Source organism: Paramisgurnus dabryanus, chromosome 14, assembly GCF_030506205.2.
Source record: "Paramisgurnus dabryanus chromosome 14, PD_genome_1.1, whole genome shotgun sequence".
NCBI lineage: Eukaryota > Metazoa > Chordata > Actinopteri > Cypriniformes > Cobitidae > Paramisgurnus > Paramisgurnus dabryanus.
Genome location: NC_133350.1, coordinates 16,009,338 through 16,034,496, shown reverse-complemented (window position 1 = coordinate 16,034,496; position 25,159 = coordinate 16,009,338). Strand labels below are relative to the sequence as shown.

At 37.5% G+C, this 25,159-nt stretch overlaps 1 protein-coding gene across 3 annotated transcripts; it reads left to right on the top strand.

Annotated features, from left to right (window-relative positions):
• Window positions 1-197: 197 nt before the first annotated feature.
• Window positions 198-20,698, top strand: ccdc120b (coiled-coil domain containing 120b). Of its 3 annotated transcripts, none has more exons than XM_065241245.1 (10): window positions 198-439; window positions 11,105-11,226; window positions 11,318-11,548; window positions 11,805-11,912; window positions 12,015-12,135; window positions 13,322-13,378; window positions 13,504-13,660; window positions 15,617-15,718; window positions 15,994-17,025; window positions 20,366-20,698. In XM_065241245.1, exons 3-10 carry the CDS (start codon window positions 11,372-11,374, stop codon window positions 20,463-20,465), a joined length of 1,854 nt encoding a protein of 617 aa, XP_065097317.1. In that variant the 5' UTR covers window positions 198-439; window positions 11,105-11,226; window positions 11,318-11,371; the 3' UTR covers window positions 20,466-20,698. The 3 variants fall into 3 exon arrangements, with proteins under 3 accessions (XP_065097317.1, XP_065097319.1, XP_065097318.1); XM_065241246.1 differs by lacking the exon at window positions 198-439 and adding an exon at window positions 9,384-9,514; XM_065241247.1 differs by lacking the exon at window positions 15,617-15,718.
• The last annotated feature ends 4,461 nt before the right edge of the window (window positions 20,699-25,159 follow it).

Sequence of the window (25,159 nt, the reverse complement as noted above, 5' to 3'; positions counted from 1 at the left end):
TTTATTGATATCTTACTATTAACTACTATTAAAATGCACATTTTCAATTATATTTATTTATTTATATTCGTGTTTGGAATGAGACTTTTTTTAAGAGATGCAATGCACAATAAATATCATTAAAAGCACGGAAATAGTTCTCAGGTCAGACAGTTTGTGTGGTCATGTGTGATGACACACAATATCTGTCATGAAATAAAAAATGGGCGAGGCTGAAAGAGTTAATCAGATGCGTGTTGATCTTCCTCTGTTTGCCAGACCTGAGACCTTTCCCTAGGCTGTGACAGTGCTGTACTCTGCGTATATGGGGATGACTGAATTCTGGCATGTTTAAGAATAAATTATAAAATGACCATGCTGATGTGCTTCGCACGGGGAGGATGTGATCTGCAAGATGTGACTGAGGAAAGCCGCAGATGAATTTCAATAAGCATCTCAGGTCCGTGTTCATGTGTTTTCTCTCCATTTTTTCGCTCTAGCATCAACATTTGTGTGTGTGTGTGATACATAAAACCGAAATGTCACTTGATTTAAATGCAGCCTGCAGGAAACCATGCAACGCAGATACGCAGGGAAGAAAATGAGCCTCGTGCCCTTATCATTTCTGGACGTTTGGTTGTTCCACAGTTTTGTGGTGAATTGTAAATGTCCATTAATTTAGCAATATCAATATTGCATGTGGTGTATTGCATTTAAACCTTTTTCCGCGTCTCATTCATTCATTTTAGCTCGTTGCTGCTGATGAAAGCGTCGCGCGTGTCGTGCAATGGGATTTTCCGTGTCGTGTTGCTATGCGATGGATTACTGATGCAAAACAGTCACACCTGTTATCCGCAGGTTCAGATGTGACTAATTAACAGTAAATGTGTAATCTGTAAAAGTATTTGATAATTTGGGATAAGCCACCCTGAGCATGCTGGTGGTCACCCAGTATCCTGCGTATCACAGTCAGACTTCATGTTCTCGTGGTGTCATGATCGAACGAGGCTTATTTTTAGAAGTTATCATATACAATCCTTTCCCGAAATGTCAATCTTACTGTCGAACAGGTTTACTGTGTATATTATCATCATAGGTGAACAGTCAATGTGCATTGTTGAATGTGGGTATGCAGTGAATTCAAATATGACATTTGTGTGCTTGTTTGCCACATGTAAACAGTCTTGGGTGTGTAAAATGTGTTGGTGTTCAACTATCCTGATTTTATAGATTGCCAACCTGTTATGCACAACAAGGCATCCTCTAAAGGAAAACAGCTGAAGTAAGCATGCACTTTACATATATAGAGATCATGTTGACACTATATCTATAATCTATATACAGTACATGGTTAAAATTATGTAGAAATTACAGTATTACTGCAGCTGTTTCCCTGTAACTTACTGCAGATTTAAATGTATGTTATTTACGGGCAACAATTAGTTCAAAGTTAATTGAACATTAAAGGCGGGGTGCATGATCTCTGAAAGCCAATGTTGACATTTGAAATCAACTAAACAAACACGCCCCTACACCAATAGAATCTGGATCTTCTTTTGATAGACCCGCCCCACACATATGCAACCCAGGCAATGATGTTGGTTAATAGACACGCCCCTTACTGCTAATTGGCTACAAGCGTGTTTTGGTACTCTGCCTGACTCCCTTTTCCGAAGTGTTTTTCAAAAATCATGCACCCCGCCTTTAACAAGTCTTTATCTTTACAGAATTAAAATAACACCTTCATGCAAAGCATTCAGGGAATCAAAATCTGAAAGAAAAATAACAAAAAGAGGTTTATGAGGATTTCTGGTTGCCAGAATGCTTTGCATTTTTTCATTTTTTTCAGTGGTATTTTTATACACTCCTCTAAAGGATTATTAGGAACACCGGTTCAATTTCTCATTAATGCAATTATCTAATCAACCAATCACATGGCAGTTGCTTCAATGCATTTAGGGGTGTGGTCCGTCCTGGTCAAGACAATCTCCTGAACTCCAAACTGAATGTCAGAATGGGAAAGAAAGGTGATTTAAGCAATTTTTTCACGCACACCCATTTCTAGGGTTTACAAAGAATGGTGTGAAAAGGGAAAAACATCCAGTATACGGCAGTCCTGTGGGCGAAAATGCCTTGTTGATGCTAAAGGTCAGAGGAGAATGGGCCGACTGATTCAAGCTGATAGAAGAGCAACTTTGACTGAAATAACCATTCGTTACAACCGAGGTATGCAGCAAAGAATTTGTGAAGCCACAACACGCACACTACAAATAGGAAAAAGTGCTACAATTTGCATAAGCTCACCAAAATTGGACAGTTGAAGACTGGAATAATGTTGCCTCGTCTGATGAGTCTCGATTTCTGTTGAGACATTCAGATGGTAGAGTCAGAATTTGGCGTAAACTGAATGAGAACATGGATCCATCATGCCTTGTTACCACTGTGCAGGCTGGTGGTGTAATGGTGTGGGGGATGTTTTCTTGGCACACTTTAGGCCCCTTAGTGCCAATTGGGCATTGTTTAAATGCCACGGCCTACCTGAGCATTGTTTCTGACCATGTCCATCCCTTTATGACCACCATGTACCCATCCTCTGATGGCTACTTCCAGCAGGATAATGCACCATGTCACAAAGCTCAAATAATTTCAAATTGGTTTGGAGTTCACTGTACTAAAATGGCCCCCACAGTAACCAGATCTCAACCCAATAGAGCCCTGGATGTGCATCCCACAAATCTCCATCAACTGCAAGATGCTATCCTATCAATATGGGCCAACATTTCTAAAGAATGCTTTCAGCACCTTGTTGAATCAATGCCACGTAGAATTAAGGCAGTTTTGAAGGCATAGCTGGTCAAACACAGTATTAGTATGGTGTTCCTAATAATCCTTTAGGTGAGTGTATATTTGATAGAAAATGCAATAGCTAAACCAATACTTCAAGTGCTTTTTTAAAGTCAAAAGGTTTTATTTTACAATTTGCAACATTGTAGACAGCAGTACTAGTTACACTTGTTGACTCCAAGCTTTCTTTTATAGTAAACATCAAAATAACTTATCAGTAGCGAGTATATAAAGTAGAAACGTAATGAAAACAATGGGGTGGTTTCCCAGACAGTGATTCGCTTAAGCTAGGACTAGACCTTAGTTTAATTAGAAAAAATAACTAGTTTGAACAAACATGCCTTACTAAAAACATTACTTATGTGCATTTTGAGGCAAAACAAAGGGCACTGATGTATTTTAAGATATGTCAGTATAGTTGTTTTCAGTTTGGACAGCTCTTACATTTATTTTAGTCTAGAACTAGTCTAATCCCTGTCCTGGAAACCACCCTAAAAAGCCTTAAAGGTGAAATAAATATGAAACAGTCATCATACTAAAATGCTTATTTGGAAAACCTTGATATTACTATGGTATTTTTTAAAGTACCTTGAAATAACATTAGCAGCAGCTGTGCAATTATGTTATAATGCATGTATGTATGACGATCAGTTAATTAGTCTATTCATTTAAATGAGATATTCACATTGCCATGGCACAAAATGAATTGCGCTTCTATAAAGGAAGCTCTTGAGTTTGGCTCTCACTTATGTCACTTTATTCCGAGTCTGGTTTCAAGTGTCTAGACTTTGAGTCACTTCACATTGCAAAGCACAGATTTCTTGCTCCAGCTAGCTCTGTTAAGAGGGTTTCAATGGATTTCTCCTGTTGTGAACTCCTCCCCCTCAAGGCTTAAAGGCAGTAAAAGTTCAAATTGAGTCAATTGTTGCTTGATGTTGTAGCCATGTGTACACGAGCTGGGACAATATATTCCTGCCGTGAATTTAAGAGTAACACGTTGTTTTAATTTTGCCTCTGTCATGGACTTTGCATTTTAGAGGTTATATGAATTTAATGATATAGCATTTACAGCTACAGACTTGCATAGAGGGCTGAGTCAACACCACAAATTACACTACAGGGTGTGAGTGATAATGTCCAAACAAATGGCTTTTTGTTATGTGTCCACCTACCTTGCTGGCTGACCCCAGGACAGGGTTTAAGGGTTTGTCTCCACCCCAGCTAAGCTGTGAAATGCTCATGTTTTTACAGAGATTTACCACAGTGTAGCCAGGCAGTTGTCAGCTTTGACGCTGGCTGTCTGTTTTGTCATTGTTTGTCTAGTAGTGAAAAAACATTGAGGAAGGAATTCTGTCTTTTGAGGACAAGAAAGCAGGAGGCTTGTAGTTGTGCTACTCATCTGATAACCAGACTGGTTGAATTTTCAAAAAGGCTGTTTTGACTTAAACAGGCGAGCCAAAAGTAGTCAGACTTCAAAGCACACAATAAAGCTCCACTATGGTTTTAGCTAACGCTTGATCAGACATTTCAAAACATTCCTGAAAATTGGGATTGTTCTCTCCAGAGTGCACTTGAATGTGTTCAGACTAAAAAGTTTTGTCTCTTTTAGTTAAGAATGAGGATTAACAAGAAGTAAAGAAAATATAGGTAAATATGTAAATTCTGTGTTTTTATACAGGTCATATGTGAGTCTGTCTGTAAAAACCCAGCTAAAGTCTTTTTGTTTGTGTTTAAATGTTTTCTACATTAAAGCATCCTACATAATTTAAAGTACATTCTGTAAAAATATAACTGTTGTTGTTTTTTTTGCCTGAGGTCATGTAAAAAATGTGATGCTTCTAATCTTATAATTAGATTATTAGTAGTAGCATTTTTTTATGGTCGATGTCGATACCAATATCGAGAATGCAATCTGCCTGATATGAGGTCTGTAAAATAAAAATGATATAATTGTAAATGAGGGGCAAAGACAAAATTGGTAAAACTTAATATACATTATTGGGGCAGTTTCCCAGACAGGGTTTTGAGTATTCCAGGACTATGCCTTAGTTATATTAGGACATTTAAGTAGTTTGTACAAACATACCTTACAACTGGTGTGCATCTTGAGACAAATAAATGGCACCGATATATGTTAAAATATGTCAATGCAAAACTTTTTTAATTTTATGCACCTCAACCATTTATTTTATTCTGAGACCAGGAAAAGCCCTGTCCGGGAAACCGTCCCATTGTCCATATACTATGAATACACCTTTTAAATAGGCCTACTTACTTTTAACAGATGTACTGCGAATCTGACACCTCATGGTACTGTTTCAATAAGACTTGTTGCATGCCATAGTATTGGTTTGTGTAACACAACCTAACATTACACAAAAAAGTTCATATTGATTGGTCATTTTACTGTTTGTCGGACACTGGCCTTATATCAGAGTGTCTTTTTTATTAGTAACAATTAATTTAAAGGGCACCTATTTCATTGCTATAAAACAACGTTTTTTTGTGTATTTGGTATAATACAATGTGTTTGCGTGGTTTATGGTTCAAAAAACACATTATTTTCCACATACCGTACATTTTTGTAGCTCCAGATTTCACTCTCTTTCTGAAACGCATGGATTTTCTACAAAACACATCGATTTGAAAAGTGCTGATTGGCCTAAATACCTCTGACGTCAGCTGGAAATGTGACGCTCCTTACCATGTTTGAAAGATTCGCTCACAATGCAATGCTAACAGGAGTTAACTTACAGGCTGTGAGTCCGAAGCGGGAGGAATTATGATAATGCCGGTCTTGTCTACGTCACTAATCCCAGGAAGTAAACTGTTGCCTACAATCCGTGTGTTTGTTGTAGTCCAAGAAAAGAGATTTACGTTGGAGACGAAAACTCGCCTCATTGTTTACTTTGGGGTATGAACCTTTTGCATATCGTTAAAGGGACCATTTAACATGTCCGCCCAAAAAAAAATCAATTCATACTCCACACGCCAAACAGACGGGGGCAGTATACCTCCAGAAAAGTGAGTTGGTCTATTTTAATTTAGCAGCTGCAAATTCAGCAGCATATATCAAGTTTGATTTACATTAGCAACTAAGTTATCATTAGTCACAAAAAAAACATTCTGTCTCATTAAAATTGCAATGTTTTCCGCTACGTTTCGTGCGTCCATTTGGTGTTCATTATAATCGAAGACATTTCAAGCTTCTTAGCTAATGTTACATTTTAGCATCAGCTTGGTAGATAACGGGTGAAAACCGGATCGGATCCGTGGGTAGAGCTAACTATTAAACGTTAACAGCTAAGGATGCGCAATAATTTGCATGCGATAGTCTTTGCGCTTCTCGTCAGTGAAGCCGGTTTATTGATTAAAAGTGAATCCCCATCAGCTGCTTTCAGATGGAGCCACATTTACTGCACAAAGCCGTAGTTCATGTACAAGCTGAGCATAGGTTATGGCAATGCCTATTATAAGTGAACTTCTAGCGAAATACTAACAGCATCTTACTTACCAATCGAAAAGAAAAGTTGTCATTTCGGAGTCGAACCTCATTTCTTTCATGTTCATTAGTTGTCTCCAGCGATGAAAAGCAGTGCCAGTATTTACTCTGGTTCGGTTACTTTATTTATCATATTTTATTTGTGATTCCGAGCGCGTTGTTCCCTGCAGCAAATGTTTGTGGTAGTGGTAAATGTCTCTTGCTTTAGCCATTCTTCCGCTCTCTTCCCTGAACTGAAATACGTCCGAAACCCCTATTGCAAGGCAGGAAGGCATCAAGGCATGTCCGAATCCATGGCTGTCCGAATTGCATTTCTCTGAGCTGCATTCATAAATCTTAAATCAACAAGTCAGCTGCCTTAGTTTTCGGACGCAGCGGTACTAGTAGAGGGCTGTACTCCCACTTATTCGTGTATTGCAGTTTGGCTGGCGGTTATGTGCTTGGCCCGCATACCGCCTCCCATGGTCGAAACTGGTATTACAACACCAGTCGGGCTGTAGCTAGTAATTTAGCATGCTAATTCAGATTGATATTTCTGCAGCACTATACCTTGTCATTTTTTTAATGACATCTTTGCCCTTATTTCTTCTCATTCTTTTGATGCGTGTAACTAATTTTTAAAAATCTTTTACCTCAATTATTACAAATGGCACCTTTAACATGCACTAATACACACTTACAAGCCAAAGGAAATGTAAAACCGTGAATCGGACCATAGGTGCCCTTTAAGGAACAAAGTGATTTATCGGCCAATGAAGATATAAAATAAATAACATTTTGGTCGATATATGCATAAACTGTAATTATCCTTATTTATGAAATTTTTACCCTGGATTTCGCCAGGGTCACATGATCTTAACTCTGGAAAAATACAATGCATTTTTTAAATGCAAACACTATAACATTCTAGTTGTTTTTTGATTATTAATAGTTCTTGATGGTATTATTCATTTATTTGTAGTTGTACACTAGTCATCATGTGACTGGCAGTGAAGCTATACAGATAATATACTTGCATGCTGTCTGTTAAAATACCATATCATAAACCATTTAATAGGGCAGGTGTTTGACCCTATAAGTGCAAAAACATCTGAACAACATAGTAGTTGTTGTTTGACCTCTGTAACCTGATCTGCAGAGATCAAAGTAGAGTAGAGAATGGCAGGACATCAGCTGGTTGTCCTTAAGAATCATCTGTAAGAGAGGAGGGTCACTGCTGGTCACACATGTACTGAGCCTCAGAGCTGTATTACATTATCGAGTGCAGTTATTTGTTATTTCTTGACACCTTAAAGTCACCTACTTCACCTAAAAATGAAAATTCTGTCACATCGTACTAAACCTGTATGACTTTCTCTCTGAAATAAGTTAGAGCAACCCTTATGCGTATAGGTTAAAAATCACTGTAATGCACAGCGTGTGGCTTATTGCTTTGGTAACCTGGTTGACCTACAATTGTTCATACTTAGAATGAATTTGCTTTGCACAGTCCATATCCATTTAAATGTGTCCTTGTGTTTCCGGTTGTTTGCTTGCAAAGTGCATGATTACACCACAACATGACCCACTACATGACACTGTTTTGTTGAAACAATTTTTTCAGTGACCCAGAAGCACTTTTTTTGCACCCTGTGTTATTTTCAACTCCGATGTGTTGCTAATGGACAGAAAAGGAGAAAAATAAGGAGAGAAATCTCAAAGCAGTAATCCTCCGTTTAGTGTGACAGAATATTGGTGTGCTAAAACCGGGCAATGCAAATGAGAGACAGGTCATGACAAGTCCTTGGAATTGTCTTTGTCTGGTTTGAAAAACCACTTATCCCTCAAGCACTAATCTCAGTCCCTTCAATTTCTGCAATTTCAGCTTTAGATCAGTCTCCTACCCCAATTCACCATTCTTTCAGGTGCAACTTTGAAAAAGAAATGTGTCATAATTTTCTAGGCTGCATGTTCAGAATTCAGAGTTCATAGCAGTCTTGCCCATGTAATTGAATACCGTATTATACTTTAGTCTAGTAAAATTTTGGAGTGGACACCTATAAGCAGAGATACTGATCATCCATTTTTTTTCGTGAAATGTCTTTAGAAATAAAAAAGCAATTAGGGGAAAACAGACAGATATTTTTTTTTGTGTTTTTTATTAAATTTTTTATTATAAGTGCAAAACATACAACAGTTAGTTAAGTAGTAAACAACAAAAAACAAAACCGACGACAAAAACAAAACAGACAACAAAAACAAAACAACAATTGTGACGATGGTTTGTTCTGCTCAGTGATATAATAACTGAATAATGAATTAAACTAATACTAATACAGATGGTGATATTGTTATGAAGCAATGATAATAAGCAAAATAATAAGACAAAATAATAATAATAATAATAAAATGTTTAATTTTTTTGTTGTCTTTTTTAACAGAAATTATAATTATAATTTACATTTTATAGTGAATATTACATTAATATTTCTAATTATGCTCTGCTCGAAAATGTTAAATTGCTCTTTGTGATTGTCATCTTTATTTAATATTTATTTGATACGTTATGAAAAGGTAATCAAAAACTACTGAAGTCATTGAAGTTATTTGGTCAAAAGTTTAAGGAATTGAAGGGTGTGCACGTCACCTTTTGCACAGGATTCAATGTACAGATGCTTTAAACTTTGCACAATTAAGTTATTGAAAAAAAATATTGAAAATATTAACAAATAAAATGAATTGTTTAAAATAAACATTTGTGAAATAAAGTGCAATGTCTGCGAGACTGCGAGGTCAAACGTTACGGACGCCTCAACCTCACCTGTCCTTTACCCAGACAAAACCATTGAGATAACATGCAGCGATAATCTGAACGCACATGTTGTTTATTTTGCACATATATGCGATTGTACACAAAGCCAAATCGTCAGGAAAGCTAACAGTATTTTATAACTTTGATCAAATTGTTCATGTGAAGTGTTTTACCTGTTCTCTGCAAGCGACTCACCCCCGTAAGCGCTTGAAGATGGTTTCGTCCTTGTTGCCTTTAGGGCTTGGAGAAATTATTGCTTGAGAATGCGTTCCACAGAAGACAACCAGATAAATGTTTGGCGTCCTGCACGAGGTACAGCTTGAAAAGTGAATGGAGTTTGACATGCAGTAAAATAAAAGTTTTTTGTGCATTTTTTTATCAACTATTATTTTGTTCAGGTAAGTCCTCAAAAACAGACGAGCCACACGTAGCATTAACTTGTTTTATAGAAACTCAGCGTGTTAATGATTTGGTAACGGTTAGTAATTGTTTTAAATTGTTATTAAGTTAACATGAATTATTATAAAACTTTTTCTTGACTAAAAAGTGTTTGTTTAGCTGGTGGTGATAACGATCAGAGAAATCAAAACATTTCGTTACTTTCCTAAATATGAATTGCACTTGTAAGCGGCTTATGCTGATGGACTTTGTTTATTGTACAATATGTGGGAGTCGTGAAAGAAATAGGATGCTGCTGAAATGTTTTGGAGCACAGCTGTGTATACACGCACACTAAGTTGTAATCTCACCTGCCGCAGTTGTCATTAAAATATCAATTCACACATCTTCTATGACAGTTGTGAAAATAGACATGCATACGAATGCCACGTCACAGACAAAGTGTGACTTAAGCAGGGTGTGTAAAATTAATGTAAGACAGTTGTTGACTACTAGTTTTGTATCAAAGTTATTTACTTATTGTGCAAAACTTAAACTTGTATACAAGGGACTGCATATACCATATTTCCAAGTTTTATATGATGGTTGCTAAAAAAGACAATTAAATTAAAACAATAGCAATACAAAATACCAGCCAACACATCCACATCCCCTCTCTCTCTCTCTTTATCCTTTTCACATGTTTTGTCCCAGGACGTTGTGTCTTTCATTCTCGTCCTCTTTCTCTTTATCTTTTTCACATGTTTTGTCCCAGGATGTTGGGTGCTTTGTCATCAAAATCCCACAAACCCCTTGTTTATATCTCTCTAGGTCAGGTTTTGATCTCTAAGCATTTTTCCGCCTCTCTCTCTCTCTACACTCCCATCCTGCTCTCTGCTAGGTCTCTGCTTGTGAGTCGAGGTGTGTTATATCTGTTAGCATATGTCTACCAGATGTTCTCATAGTCTTTGGCAAAGTTCATTGGTTCAATTGCTTCCATGCAGTTATTTGAATTATAAGGACTTTTACTTGAAAGTTTGATGTAGTTTGGATGCACTGAAATTGTGAGTAAATTTATATGAAAAATACTCTATTCCCCTATTTGTTCTTGTAGTTTGTTGTTGTCAGTTTATCCTGCGTAATATGCTGGTAATATGCTTAATTTTGTGTTGGGTACATACATTCCCAGCCAACCAGCCGACACATGACCCATGATGCCTCACAAACAAAAACACATCTGTTTGGCAAATTGTCAATTCTAACTTTCCAACAGGCTTGGAACAAAACAAGTGACATTTGGTCATTCACAAACAATACAAAAATATTTAAATGATTTCACATTTGCCTGAAGAGGTGTAAATGTCAGTTTAATGTTTGAATAAGTATGCATTTGCGTGAGCTTAATGACACCATGGCTGATATTTCTTAATATTAAAATAAACACCAGTTACAAGACCACTCTGCTTTTGTTTATGGCACACCAGAGACTCAATAAACAAAATTTTCAGTATTCATTTTTATCCCATCTTTATCTTGCTACATTCATCTCACATAAACCAGTTGTAAGAACTGCAGTTACCAATGTATCAAACTATCTTTCATTTCTGTAGGTGCTCTGCAGTAAATTAAGAAGTTACACAGTGGCTCCCCCATCTGGCCACTGGGACGCCACAGCAGTGTGGACATCAATCTGAGCCACAGCACTAAATGACATGTCTCACTTGACTACAAGGTGACACGATGGTGATTATTCTCAAATAAAGCCCTTTGAAAATGTAGTTTAAGTGTTAACGTATCCATTCTTAATTCGTTTTGGTCGACAGGAGCTGAGGGGTAAGTGGGAGGCTGAATTCACAAGACTTCCTGAAATCAATTCTATGGAGGTCAGAGGTCACCTGATCACTGCCATGGGGTTAGGCACAGATGTCCAAGGCTGTCAGGACAGCAAACTGCAAGCAGAGCGAATTTCAGAGCTGCAGGAGCGAAAACAGAGCCTGCAGAGTCTTTTAAACAGCCGCCTCAGTGAACTGCGACAAGTTTGTCTTCATGAAGCGGTATGACAGTTTATTACACTTTTATACCTTTTAAATTGTATTTTATGAAAAAGATAGAGATAGAAGAGCTATAATGCTGTTTTTGATTAACTGAGTTTATTGTTTGTCTGTTTTAAATATAATTTCAACTTTAAACTCTGGTTGGTTTTAGGATTTGAATTTTTTTATAATTATAAAAAATAATAATCTTTATATGTTTACCATGTGGAAATCTGTTATTAGAAAGCATGGGTGAAATGATCTGGTGTCTCCACAGGAGCTCACAGGGAAGCTACCGCGTGATTTTCCTCTAGAAGCAGGGGAAAGAGCTCCCTTCATTCAGCGCCGAGCAGGTCTGGCTCCATACGTGACTTCCAAAGGAGAGGTGAATCTGAAACATTATTTATGAATAAAAACAAAAGTGTTTTCAAAAAATATATAACTTTGTTACTGTAATGCAATAATAACTGCTTCTGTTTTGTTACAGGATGACTCAGGCCAGCGAAGGCAGATGAAGGCTCTGTTCAGTGGTGCCCTGCGCCGGAGCATTGAATCTGACAAAAACATGTTGCACAGTAAGAGGACAGTTCACCGGGGATGCCACACAGGTGATATTACACACACAAACACATCAACACATGGGCGTTACTGTGTTTCTGGTAAAGACTGGGTCATTTTCCCTCATTATATAAATTGTACCGTATTTAACGGACTATAAGTCGCTCCGGATTATAAGTCGCATCAGTCAAAAATGCATTTTGAAGACTACACATCACGTTTATTTAGAAAATTATTTCACAAAATCAAGCCGAAGAACAAACATTAATCTGGAAAGGCAAGTTATTCAACTAAACAATGGCACACAGAACAGCAGGCTGAATAGGTGTCTGTACAGGTTAAAGTAACATAAACAGTTATTTACACGATACACAATAGCATGCAGAACATACCTGGGAGGCTGAATAGGCTAAATTAACACGACAAGCCAAATCAAGTTCAAAAAGGTCCCGAAGTCATTCCGCATCACTGAATCCATTGAATTACATAAATACAGGAGAAGCATATAACGGACTCTCACGGCTGTAGACTATAATGGTTTCTCTTGGTTCATAGGAAATAATTTTGACGTATAATTCGCACCTGACTGTAAGTTCCAGGACCCGCCAAACTATGAAAAGTGCGACTTATAGTTCGGAAAATACGGTATTTTTTTTAGAAGGATGGGCATGTGTTGACTTGGATATCTATAAATGTGCATTATGTGCTGATGCGCTCAGTGTTTAACAGTTGTGATCGCAAGAAAGAGTTTCATGTAATTTAAACTGCAAAATCCATCTATGATTGTTGATGTTTTGCTATGCATTATTATCAAGATCCAATTGTAAAACTGTGTCACAGCAATGTGTTGACAGATGGTGAATCAGTTTTGTTTTGGTGGCTTAAGCCCTATTCGCACGGGATTAATATTACCTGGTGACCTATAGTCATCATTTGTTATAATTGCGGAGGTTGTCCGTAATCTTAATCCCATTCGAATCATCCATGTCTGTAATTTGTAAAATGAAAATTCCCCAGCAAATGACCTACCATATTGTGATAATATTAGTCCCGTTTGAATCGGCATCTTTGTAATTTGGTCTTTTGTGTGAGAAATTTCATGTTTGTTGCCATGAGAATTTCTGGAAATAAAGCTTCTGCAAAAACTTAAAAAGAGAAGTCTATTGTAACAGCTTTTTGACAGTTGTTACATCAGCAAGGACTTAAATGTGGCGTTTTTATTTTTAACATTTTCAGAGGAAACTGTGAAGTCAGAGAGCAGTTCGATGTCAGACTCGACATCTCATGACAATGGTGAGGCGGGTAAATGATATCAAACAAAGAAATTCTGAAGTACATGCATTTCGATTATTTTGTAGCTCACTGGCCTGTCTGTGACAAGCTATGTAACAGATATAATCAAATCTCAAAATTTACAGAGGACTCTTCTCCAAGTGTGGCACCTGAGCATCGCTCCTTGTCTCATCCCCGGCTGACCCCAAGCAGTCCTGACAGCCGGCTCTGTAGGAAGCTCTCCCCTGTGGAAATCTACTATGAGATGAGAACTCGTCGTAACTCTGCCTCAAGCTCTGTTAGGTGAGTATGGGGGAAAAAGAGAGGATTTCACAAAATCTGTGGTCATTGATGGGATTTGCACAGCAGATATTTTTTAAAAAGACTGGTCTGAATTGCTAGAGAGCCTGGTGTAGGTAAGCTGGTTATGGGATGCATTTTTGAGAGGAAATTTACATAAGATATTTTTTTTCTTCAAACAATCTCAGGAATGCAGAGCTTTTTAAAAAAATGGTTTTAAATTTATTTTTAACTTGACACGCTGTCTTAAAGGTGCAGTGTGTAAATTTTAGGAGGACCTCTTGACAGAAATGCAAAATAATATACATAACAATATTATCAGTGGTGTATAAAAACCTTACATAATAAACTATATATTTTTTATTACCTTTTATTTACCTACATACACCGCAGGTCCCCTTAAGTCGCCATTTTGCACCTCCATGTTTTTAAAGTAGCTCTAAACGGACAAACTGCTATACAGAGCGTGTTTAGTCACTATCCGTGTGTCTCAATCAGCTCCCTTGTTCAGTAGTCAGGGCACTGATCAGGGAGTCGGCCATTTTAAGGGCGGTCTCAATCGCAAAATCCGTTCAGTGCACTGGAACGTTCGTTCCCTAAAAATTCCCACAATGCAACACAAAAACCAGTGAGCATCGATGGTCCCTATGTTCCCTAACCGGAAAGCACGTGACCTTTTCTGAAGCTCGCCAACCGAACATCATGTGATCCAACTCAAACTTTATGAAATGTTACAGAACTTTTATAAAGACAAACGTTTGTTTTAGTTGTAAATATAAACACACATTGCTACACAGTAAGGAACCACAATCTACTCAATATTTAAAATAATAATATTTATTTAAAATTGTAAATATATTTATTACATTTAAAAATTAAATTATATGCCTCCAATTTTATGCACAGATATGTAAGAGAATAATGACAGCATTTTTCACAATGTACTGTTTTTAAAATTAAGTCAGAGAGATGTTGGTTTTGCCGGTTGTTGATGAGTAACAGCTGTGAGTGATTACAACACGCTTAAGCAGCCACGTGACAGAAAAATAAGTGAACATTGTCCCAATGTGAAGTGAGCTAGGGTCCTTACCAGTGCCCGAACCTGTGTACACGATATACTGATTCACGACCTCGGGAGCTAGGGAACGAATTGAGACACACGGTATGTTGTCTCAGACAACAACATGTTTGTCCTGTGGCAGCTACCGTAGCTTCTCTATGCATTTCGAATGGGAGGGGTGAGCAGTGGACTGAGCTGTTGGTTGCAATTCGCAATCTCACCACTAGATGCCGCTAAAATCTACACACAGCACCTTTAAACAATGGTAGTAACATAATGCTCAAAAAACATAATGGTCAGAGAAAGTACCACACAATAGTTAATGGGGTCATGTGACGTTGCTAAAAATAACAATTTGGTCTAAAAGACAATTTTTTTTCACATACTGTACATTATTGTTGCTCCTTTATGCCCCACCTTTCTAAAACGCGTCAATTTTTACAAAGCTTATTTTTTTTAAAAGCGCTGTGTGTCGCATACTTCATGCGTGTGGCGGAAATGTTAAGCCCCTGACCATATTTTGAATAATAGCCCCTCCACGGCATTGTGGTGGCGGAAATAATACTACAGCGAGAATAAAAGTTATACATTTGGGTGGTGTTATGCAAGTATTGCCACACAGCGACAGTTTTGAGGGGTGTGGACGAGCCCCTATATATATCTTTGCGTTTGAGACTTTAATCTTTGCAACTTGAATAAGCATAACGCAGCTTTTAACGCTTTAAAGACAAAGGAAAACATGAAATTGCATCATATGACCCCTTTAAAGTACCGCCCCATAATAGAAAAACAAAAAACTACAAATAAAATAAACTAGTCTACCTTACTACCCATAGTGACCTATCCCCATTGGTGTATTAGTTTACTATGGTAATTGTAACTTATAAATGTTCACCCAGCCCAAGTCACTCGCTCCCAAGAAGTGCATCCAATGTGGAGGGCAGAAGTGTTCCAGCTACGCCCCTACTGTCCCGCACAGCACCAGTCACCGTCCACATGAGGTACTGACTCTTTTAACCCTCTCCTTGTGCACTGTGAATCTGTACCTACATAGACAGCTACCTTAAAGTAGTGACTGATACATGGACAGAAACTGTAGTGACTTAGATCTGCCCTCCACAGGCATTGTCAAGTCGATGCTAGGTTGTGTTGTCAAAGGCAACATAGAAAAATATTTATTTTATTTTAAATTATTTATTTAGCATACGCTTAAATTTAAAATGATTTGCGATTCAAATCGAACTACTAAAAATTACCCTGTGTTATCTTCTGCTAGGCCAGAGATATCAGGTGGTATTGCGCTGAAGCAGTGGTGTGGCAGTCCGGATGTTCCTCAGTTTGTACCGCTAGCATCTTTAGAGGGCTCCTCCTCTGATCGCCGCAGCTGCCCTTACAGCTCCCGTGCTCGCCGCAGCAACAGCTCCGAGGCGCTGCTTGACCGTTCAAGCCTCCCCGAACCTGGACCTCCCCGCAATGGTATGCCACTCCGAGCTGGCCCATACAAGAGCTCCGAGTCCCTCACAGATGGGAAACTCCGTCAGATCTATCAAAGCAGTCCGGAGAGGCACATGATGGCATTTAAAGAGCAGGGTAAAATACGCTCCTCTCTTGGTGGCCAAAGCAGTGGCACAGGCTATAATGAAATTTTGATGGACTACATTTGGGGAAAGCAACAACAAAAGAGGCCAGTACCGCCTCAACAGAATCAGTCAGCGGGGCGAATCTGGCCAGATATCTCCACTCCTCCATCGGGTACCCCTCCTCACTACAATGGTTTTTCCCACTCGCAGTTACACCTGGCTGGAGCGGCGTCTACTTATAGCCCCATGCTGATGCGGGGCCAAGACGCCGAACCGCGTCGGGTCAAAGTGACACGGACAAAATCTTGCGGACCCTTTATCCCTTTACAGCAGCAACAGGACGGCGTGTTGTTCTCGGCTTACGATCTTTCACATCCCTTGTCTGGATCCACCACCTCTTCCATTCCCAACCTGTTGCCCCACCACACAGAGCTGTCCGCTGCGGCGGCTTTCGGCCGCAGACCCCCGCAGTTCTCCCTGCCCACCCCTGAGGACTCCACCCGCAGTCTACACAAAGCACTTGCTCTTGAGGGGCTTAGGGATTGGTATCTGAGGAATGCCCTGGGTTACTCCACTACCACTAAAGGTCATGATGGACTTTCCATGCGGCATTCACATACTCACCACCACCTGGTGCACCAGCCGCAGTCCGTTGCAGCCGACCCACTGTATTCACACCGCCAAATACCTCAGTCAGCGTCATTTCATGGGCATCCTTTGCATGCAAGGTGAGTTTTCTTTTATGTTTAACCCCACAAAACGGTTATCGGACACTTGGAAATTAGAGAATTTTGATATTGTGTTTTCCATGTTATTCCAGGAATTTAAGGTCTTGCTTTGAAATGTTGCTTTCGAAGATGTTACTTGTTTTTGTTTTAAAAACAATCAAGGGATAAGTTTTTGTTAATAAGCATTAAAGCAATACTCCAAAAATTACTTCAAAATTAGCCCATGATTTACTCACCCTCAAGCCACACGAGATACATATGTCCATCATCTTTCAGACGAGCACATTTGGAGTTAGTCAATTTCCATGCTCTTCCTAGCTTTATAACGATAGAAAACAGGGATCAGGGAACAACTTCTGACTATGAAGTAGAGGTCTTCATGGGTCCACTTAGATCCAAAAAACCGAGGTCTGACCCAAGACCCGATCGGGTTCGGGTTTAAAAGTTTCATGTGTGCCTCGGACACAGGTCGGGTATAATATTAGTGGCATCAGGTCTCGGCTAATATAAAATGAATGTGTTTTTTTGCAGAACGGACCCGAAAACCCGAACTCTCTCACATGTGTGCGTAAATATGTCTTTTTCAAACCTCTCCTCTGTTTGCCAAGAGCGCTTGCAACATTGTGTGGTTGGCGGTAGGTTAATTTTCGTTGAGATAGACATGTCAGTCAATTTTAAATGTACATTTTAGCGATTACCCGGGTGTTTTTTTTCAGATAAAAAAGTAAAACAAATGAAGCAGCTCGCCAAATTGGTTGCGAGACCAGCGGGTTTCTATGTGGCTGCTGCGTACGGGGCTGCAGACTGCACACACGTCGGTCGGTGCCATTTACATTCGGGTCCTGTCGGGTAAAATAAAAATGCCACTGGTTCAGGTTGGACTCGGTCTAATTTTCTCGGGTTTGTCTCGGATCGGGTCTTTCTTTAAAAGAAAAAGATTTAGGCATGCCGGGTTCGGGTGTAAAGGGATTCGGGTCGGGTACATTTATTTAAAGGTGCTCTAAGCGAATTGAAGCGTTTTAGACCATAAAACATTTTTTGTTACATACCGGAAACATCTCCTCACTATCTGCTTGCTGCCTGTCCGCTGATCAAACTGTAAAAAAACGCGATCTCTGTAGACAGCCAAGGCTTCACAAACGGCAATATCAACAAATGGCCAAACCTAGCATCCAGTGCCGCTGCTAGCCATTTTGGTGCCCTAAGCATAATTCCTTTTTAATGCCCCCCACCCCGACCCTGAGTTTGTTTTTGCCAGTTACATTTTTTATTACCAAACATATAACATAATAGCAGAAAGTAAAATCTTCACAGCTTTAGCCAACACACATTACACATTTGAAAGTGCAAACTTTTATAAAATAGCAAAATAGAAAAAATTACCAAACTTAAATTATCAAAATAATCCAGACATGTTTTTCCCATGTACAATGTCACTTTAAATAAATTACATTAAATAAACATCAATAAGTAAACAAGAATACTCAATATTCTTAAATAAAACAATGATTCAGAAAACTAAGTGTCACAGTAATGTTTGCTTCATATCATATATAATGACGTTTTATATTTATATATATTTAACAGTCAGGAATTGTTAGCCTAGCATGTGCACTGACTGCTGACGTTAACTTTTACTGAGAAGGTTTTAGCCACCATCACGTCAAAATAAACCACAAAATAAACTACTGCTCAATATCTAAAGAAACGTAGTAAAGAAAGTAACAGCTGCGTCAGTTATTTGTAAAATGCATAGGTAATGTTTTACAGTAAAATATCAATTTAGCTTGCACTGAGATTATAAATTATAACAACATAGTTTGTCATCACAGCAAGTTCGAGGCGCATTACGATTAGCAGCAGCTGCAGCCCATGCACATTTCCCTTATTTAGGAATGATTAAACATGATGGACTTACCTGCAAGTGATGCACGGGCATCATCCCGCAGTTTCTTCTTTTTTTATTTTTTCCGATCCTGACTCTTTTCGGGGCCATTTCCAAAAGTTGCCTACTTGTCCGTTTCTCAATCCGAAGGCTGCAGCCTGCGCGAGGTCGCATATGCAGGCTGCATACGTCATCAAGCCTGGTTTATTTCAGATAACTGAACATTACATTAGCAAGTCATCAACATATTACAACAATTTACGATTAACTAAGAATAATAGTCAACTTTATAATCGTTAATATTACCAAATAAGAACGTTTGATGACGTATGCGCTTAGATATGCGACCTCTGCAGGCTGCAGCCTTCGGATTGAGCAACGGCCTCTGTCAAACTTCGTCAGGCGCCCGCGCGATCAACCCGCACGGACCATCAAAGGCTGGGGGGCATACTTTCTAGACTAGAGCAATTAAATTATCTCGTCCCCCCTTTTTTTTTTATAACATATATACATGGATAAAAAGTGCCTAATAATATTTCTATAGGGTAATGAAATAATTTCAGCATTATAATTTTTTTTCATTAGGCTATTATTTTTGGTGCCCTCTCAGCACGTGGTGCCCCACGCACAGCGCGTGATGCGCGTTATGGGAGCGGCGGGGCTGCTAGCATCACAAAACAAAACAAAGTGTTCCAGCCAATAAACGACAAAAAGGATTTGGGGGTGGGGGTTGGGCGCGTTCATGAAAGCACGGAAGGGAGGGGGAGGGGGAGGAGTTAGCTACACTCCGTCTGTTTGAAAACAGTTTCAAACGTCAACAATAACTAACGTCTCGCAGATTCGCTTAGAGAGCCTTTAAGACCTCTACTTTGAAGCCCAAAAAAATGCATCCATCCTTCACAAAGTAATCCACAGGGCTCTAAGGTCTTCTGCAGGTATTTGATGCGATTTTTGTAAGAAAAATATCCATATTTTATACTTTATAAACTACAATAATTAGTTTTCGGTAACGGCGCCATCTTGGACTCACACAAGTCACGAGAGAGTTTTAGCGCCCAAGATGGCGTTGTTACCGAAAGCTAGTTATTATAGTTTATAAAGTTTGAAATATGGACATTTTTCGTACAAAATCACAACGATTACCCACAGAAGACCTTTGTTAACCCCTTGGAGCCATGTGGATTACTTTTGTGAAGGATGAATGCACTTTTTTGGGGTTTAAAGTCAAAAGTTGTTTCCTGATCCCTGTTTTCTTCTGTGATAAAGCGTAGAAGAGCAAAGACATTTACTAAAATAACTCCAAATGTGTTTGTCTGAAAGATGATGGACATATGTATCTTCTCGGATGGCTTGAGGGCGAGTAAATTTTTGATGTTTGGCTGGAATATCCCTTTAAGACATAATAAACTAGTTTATTCTGATGCTGTTAAGGTTAATCCTTTCTTTATATGGCAGGTCTGTGGAGCTCTCTCTCTATCCAGAACCTTTCCCCTCTGACGGGAACACTCAGAAGGAGTCGGGCTCTGAGCCTCCTTCACCCGGAACGCTGGTCTGACCGGCAGCCGGTTTACCCCAGCGCCTCTAATGCATATTGCAAGATAATTTGCAACATGACACTTTGTTTAGGGATGCACCGGTCCAATACTGTGCTCATATACCTATCTTTAAAATGCAAAAACCTATCCCATGGATCTTATGTGCATTATTTGTAGCATTATGTTAAACAAAGTTATCGCCTGGATTACACAATTACAAGATCTGTTACACCCAGAAATGCTCAGCACCAACTCTATGCATGCAATGTCAGAAAATCCAACAGAAGCTATAAGCCAACACATGATGATTTAAATGTAAGCAGCCTAGACAGATAAAATTGTTGTGCAAAAAATTACTTGCATATTTTACTCAGTCAACTGATTATATTTGGTATAAAGTAAATTCAGAGAATTGTTTCTTAACACACAAATGTTTTGAAATGTTCTGCTGAAATGCATTACAACTGTAAACAACAAAGTACTAAATTGTGGAGTTCCCACAAGTGGGCGTGGTTTTGGCGACAACAGCAGACACGCCCCCAGCTTTTAAAAGCAGAGATTCCTGCTTATTTGATCAAGATTTTAAATTTGGCATTCAAATTTGGCAATTAATAAACATATTTGTGGTGTGACAAATCTGATAATACTTACATACATAATTACATCATTGTATCAGTGAGTATTTAAACAAAATTATCACTTGTACTTATTCTCAATGGTATCGGTGCATCCCTATATCTAGTTCAGCGAATGAGGAGGCATCTTAAAACAACTGTATAATCAATGTATTGGCTGTGATCAAGCTATAGCTGCATTTGATTGTAAACCTGTCTATCAGGAGAGTTTTTCATACTCTGTGTGTGTAATACTGACAATGTAATTGTATTGTAGAGGTACATTTTCAGAACAAAATATAAATTTCATCATCTCTGATTCATCATGAGATATATATTTTCAGAGAATAAAATAGATTATAAGATGTATGTATTCTAAATTCCTATTTTGTAACTAATATGGTTCAGGTTAACACTCATTTAATTCTATACAAATCTATTCAGTTTATGCATTTTAATGTACTATAACAGCAGTGAATGTGTCGCATACCTCTTTGTTTATATATATCTATGTAGCTATGAAAAATGTGATGAAAGCATTTCATATAGAAGACCTTAAAGCGAGAGTAAGATTTTACTTAAAGTGCTTATATGATGTCAGAAGTTTGAATACGCAACTAAGCTTATGCCATGTTGTGAATAACTCTAAAGTTGATTTTGAAACAAAAATATATCCCATGTCGTTAAATCCACAGTTTACCTGAGACTGTTGCCGCAAATATTGTGAGACTTAATATTCTGAGCTTGAGGCCTGTTTACACCAAGTCGAAAATATGCATGGCAAGATTTTAAAATGAAACGATGCATTCTTATAAACTCTGTACTCTGTTCATTCAGAGTTTTATTGTTTGAAATATTTCACAATATAGAGAGAGACAAAAACTAGTGTCATTTTAAATGTTTTACATTTTCGCATCTTTTAGGCACATTTGCAACTTTATAATGTAGCTGAACATCTACTGTTGAGTGTATAGGTGGCATAAGCTGGCCTTATGTTTGCTTTCTGGAAATTAAATACCTTATGTCTCAACTATTCAGTATGTAATCATACTGTTTACTGAATGGTTTACTAACCACTACTTTGGTTGCATTTTTTAACTTGATGATTTTTTTCTGTTTATCCTAAAAAAGCTTCTTGGTTCTGTGAATGCTATATTACCCCACATTACTAAAAACAAATGTTATTTTTCTAATTCAACATTTGAGTTTATGATAAATGCCCTAAACAGGTGATATCTTTTTGTGTCCACTTCAATTCTGCTATAGCTCAGTTAGATACAAGGTTGTAGGTTGTTATTGCAATCCAAGCCTGCTGTTTGAAATATTATTGCTAAAGCAGCAAAAGGTACGGCTTGACTCTGATGGTTTAGGTTTGTAATGATGGTTTGTTTATTACTTGATTAATAAGACTTAATGAAACGGTTAATACTAATTCATATTTGTAGTTTCTCTTCTTTAACTTGCAGGTTTGTGAGATGCCTCCAGCTGGTATCTGAACTCGTGACCAAACAGCTGTGCATTGTTAGTCTCTGTTTGTGTATTTCGGTAACATAAATGTCTGTACTGTAATTAATTATACATAACAAAAGTATATGTAGCAACTTGAAAAAGACAATATATATTGTATATTTATGAACTGATCAGATTTTTGTATACATATTTATTTCCATACACTGCTCTGTTTTGTTTACAATAGTGAAATGCAATTCTTTGTTGGCATCTTGATGTTTTGACAACATCCTGTTTTAGCTTTAAATTGTAAATCATAACTGTTTTGCTGTTATTTTTTTAGTAAACTTTTTCTCATTGTTAATTGTTGAAACATTTTTCATAACTATTGTCTGCTGAGGAAAACATTCATAATAAAGTTCATAATACAAAGTCTCAGCAGTTTTTTATATAAAGCTATGATACAAAACATCTAAACTATTATGTCATTAGGAGAATAGGAGAAATGCATTTACTTAAAGGACATGTTCATTTGATGACATTACATTTTAAAAAGTGAAAAGTTGGAGATTAGATTTTTAAAATTTTTTAAACTTGTTAAAATTTCACTTTAGGTGGAAAAAAATTAAGTTGAAAAAACTTAATTGTTTTAAGTGGTCCAAATGATGTAATTTTTAAGTTAATCCAACTTTTCACTTTTTATTTTTAAGTTCACTCTTAAAAATAAAGATGCCATAGAAGAACCTTTTTTGTCGAAATGGTTCTTAAAAGCACCTTTAACATCTGAAGAACCTTTCTGTTTCACTTATTGTTCTCCTTGGAGAAAAAAAGAGTTCTTCACATTATAAAAATGTATAAAAGAAATGGTTCTTTAAAGAACCTTTGTTTTCACACCTAGTTTGTTTGAGCCCTCCAAACGCTTTCGGAGCAGTTCAGTGTGAACTGAACAGAGGTTTCTGAGTTTTTATGAAGCTGTGATGTGAACAAGAAAGGGTCTGAGATCACTTCACATCTGAAGACGACAAAAAAAGAACTGGGTCCTCTTTTGAGTCCACTGTACTGTGAACTGAGATCATATTCGGCTATAGTTCCTTTTCTGGTACACTTTAAATGAACTGGGTTTGGTTCTTTTAAAATTAACTACAGGTCAAACAACCTAAATGGCTCTTTGAGGAACCAAAAAAACTTTCTTCTATGGCATTGCTTTGAAGCACTTTCCAAAAATCCTACAAATCCATTTCACATGCAGAAGGTTTAGAGAAACCAAGGCGAACATGCCTATGCAGTCTACAAATGTGCTTTTAATCTACACTTTAACATTTCCAGAGATTAATTTCCTTGGTTCTTGGGATTGTGATGTGATTTTACATTGTGTCATACTTTCTTGAATAAGTAAAAAGCTCAAATTAACAGTAATGCCTTGTTACAATGTCATATATGTAGCTATAATTAAGATTTTATCCAATTTGATTCACTTACCTATTCACTGATCTCTTAGAAATGTTTTTTTTTTTCAGTCACTTCACATCATTCTCCTAATTCATGTTGGATTGTTTGTATTTCATGTGAAATCCAGTGTTTTAGGAGGCTCTTGGGAGATTTGTATCAGTTAGTCTGGTTTTGAGTAGAACGTTGTATATTTGCATTACATTCCACGTGTATATTTGGTACTTGATTTGTAGATAAGCCTTGATGATTTAACGCACGAGACAGGAGTTGAAAGATATGATCTTGTTTTTCTTGTCTTAAATTTACTGTCAACGTTTTCTTCGCTTTTTTATATAGATGTGTTGCCTTTTAAGGAAGGTCACCATTCTGCTTGCTGATAATGAGATCTGACCGGCAGTCCCAGACTATCTCTTATGAAAACTTTTAAATCCCATTTAGAGTACACCAAGGCAAAAAATGTCCTGGGGAGGTCTATGTTTTGGGTGTATGTATGCAGAAACTGAAATAAATTGCTTTGTTAAGAGAAATTGAATGAGTTTGTGAATTCCAACATGAATGACTTTGTTTACCATCAAGTCCACAAAATGTACTGTATTTAAATTCTAGCTATCAGGAAGACACAGCACTGAGTTTTGCTCCCTTCGAATACGAAATTATACCACTCAGTACCACTAGAGGGCAGAATCACATTGAAAATTGCCCGAACGCTATCTAGCAAGCAATATTTTTTTTTTTTATTGAGCATGAACAGACAATTACGGTAAAACTAAATATAAACTAAGATTGCAGTTTCATCTAACAAAGCACAGTTTTGAAGAAGAAGTAAATAAAACATAAATACAAAATAAATAAATAAATATATATATTTTTTAAATAAATCTTAAAAGCAATCTTGACTTGCTAATTGATCAAATAGTTTCACATCAGTAGCAGTAAGTAACGGTAATTGTACAAAGACTGTAAACTAATTCGTTTTTAACGTAAATCTGGAGGCATTCCTCATAAAATTATACAAGAAACAAAAATTGTATAATTATAAGTGTAAAAACACACAACATTCATAATTATTAGCAATGAATTTGAATTCTGTAATGTTTGCAATAATGGGTTAATTCATATTCATAAATAGTGTTTTGTGGTAGTAGTTGGTTCGTCACTAAAACATTACATTTTACATTTTGTAACCAGGGACATTAGTGAAG

Excerpts from the sequence above, each read along its gene's own strand:
- ccdc120b (XM_065241245.1), top strand. The coding sequence starts at position 11,372 with ATGGAGGTCAGAGGTCACCTGATCACTGCCATGGGGTTAGGCACAGAT. Across the intron at positions 12,136-13,321 it reads TCACCGGGGATGCCACACAG|AGGAAACTGTGAAGTCAGAG; the intron begins GTGATATTACAC and ends TAACATTTTCAG. Across the intron at positions 17,026-20,365 it reads GGGCATCCTTTGCATGCAAG|GTCTGTGGAGCTCTCTCTCT; the intron begins GTGAGTTTTCTT and ends TTTATATGGCAG.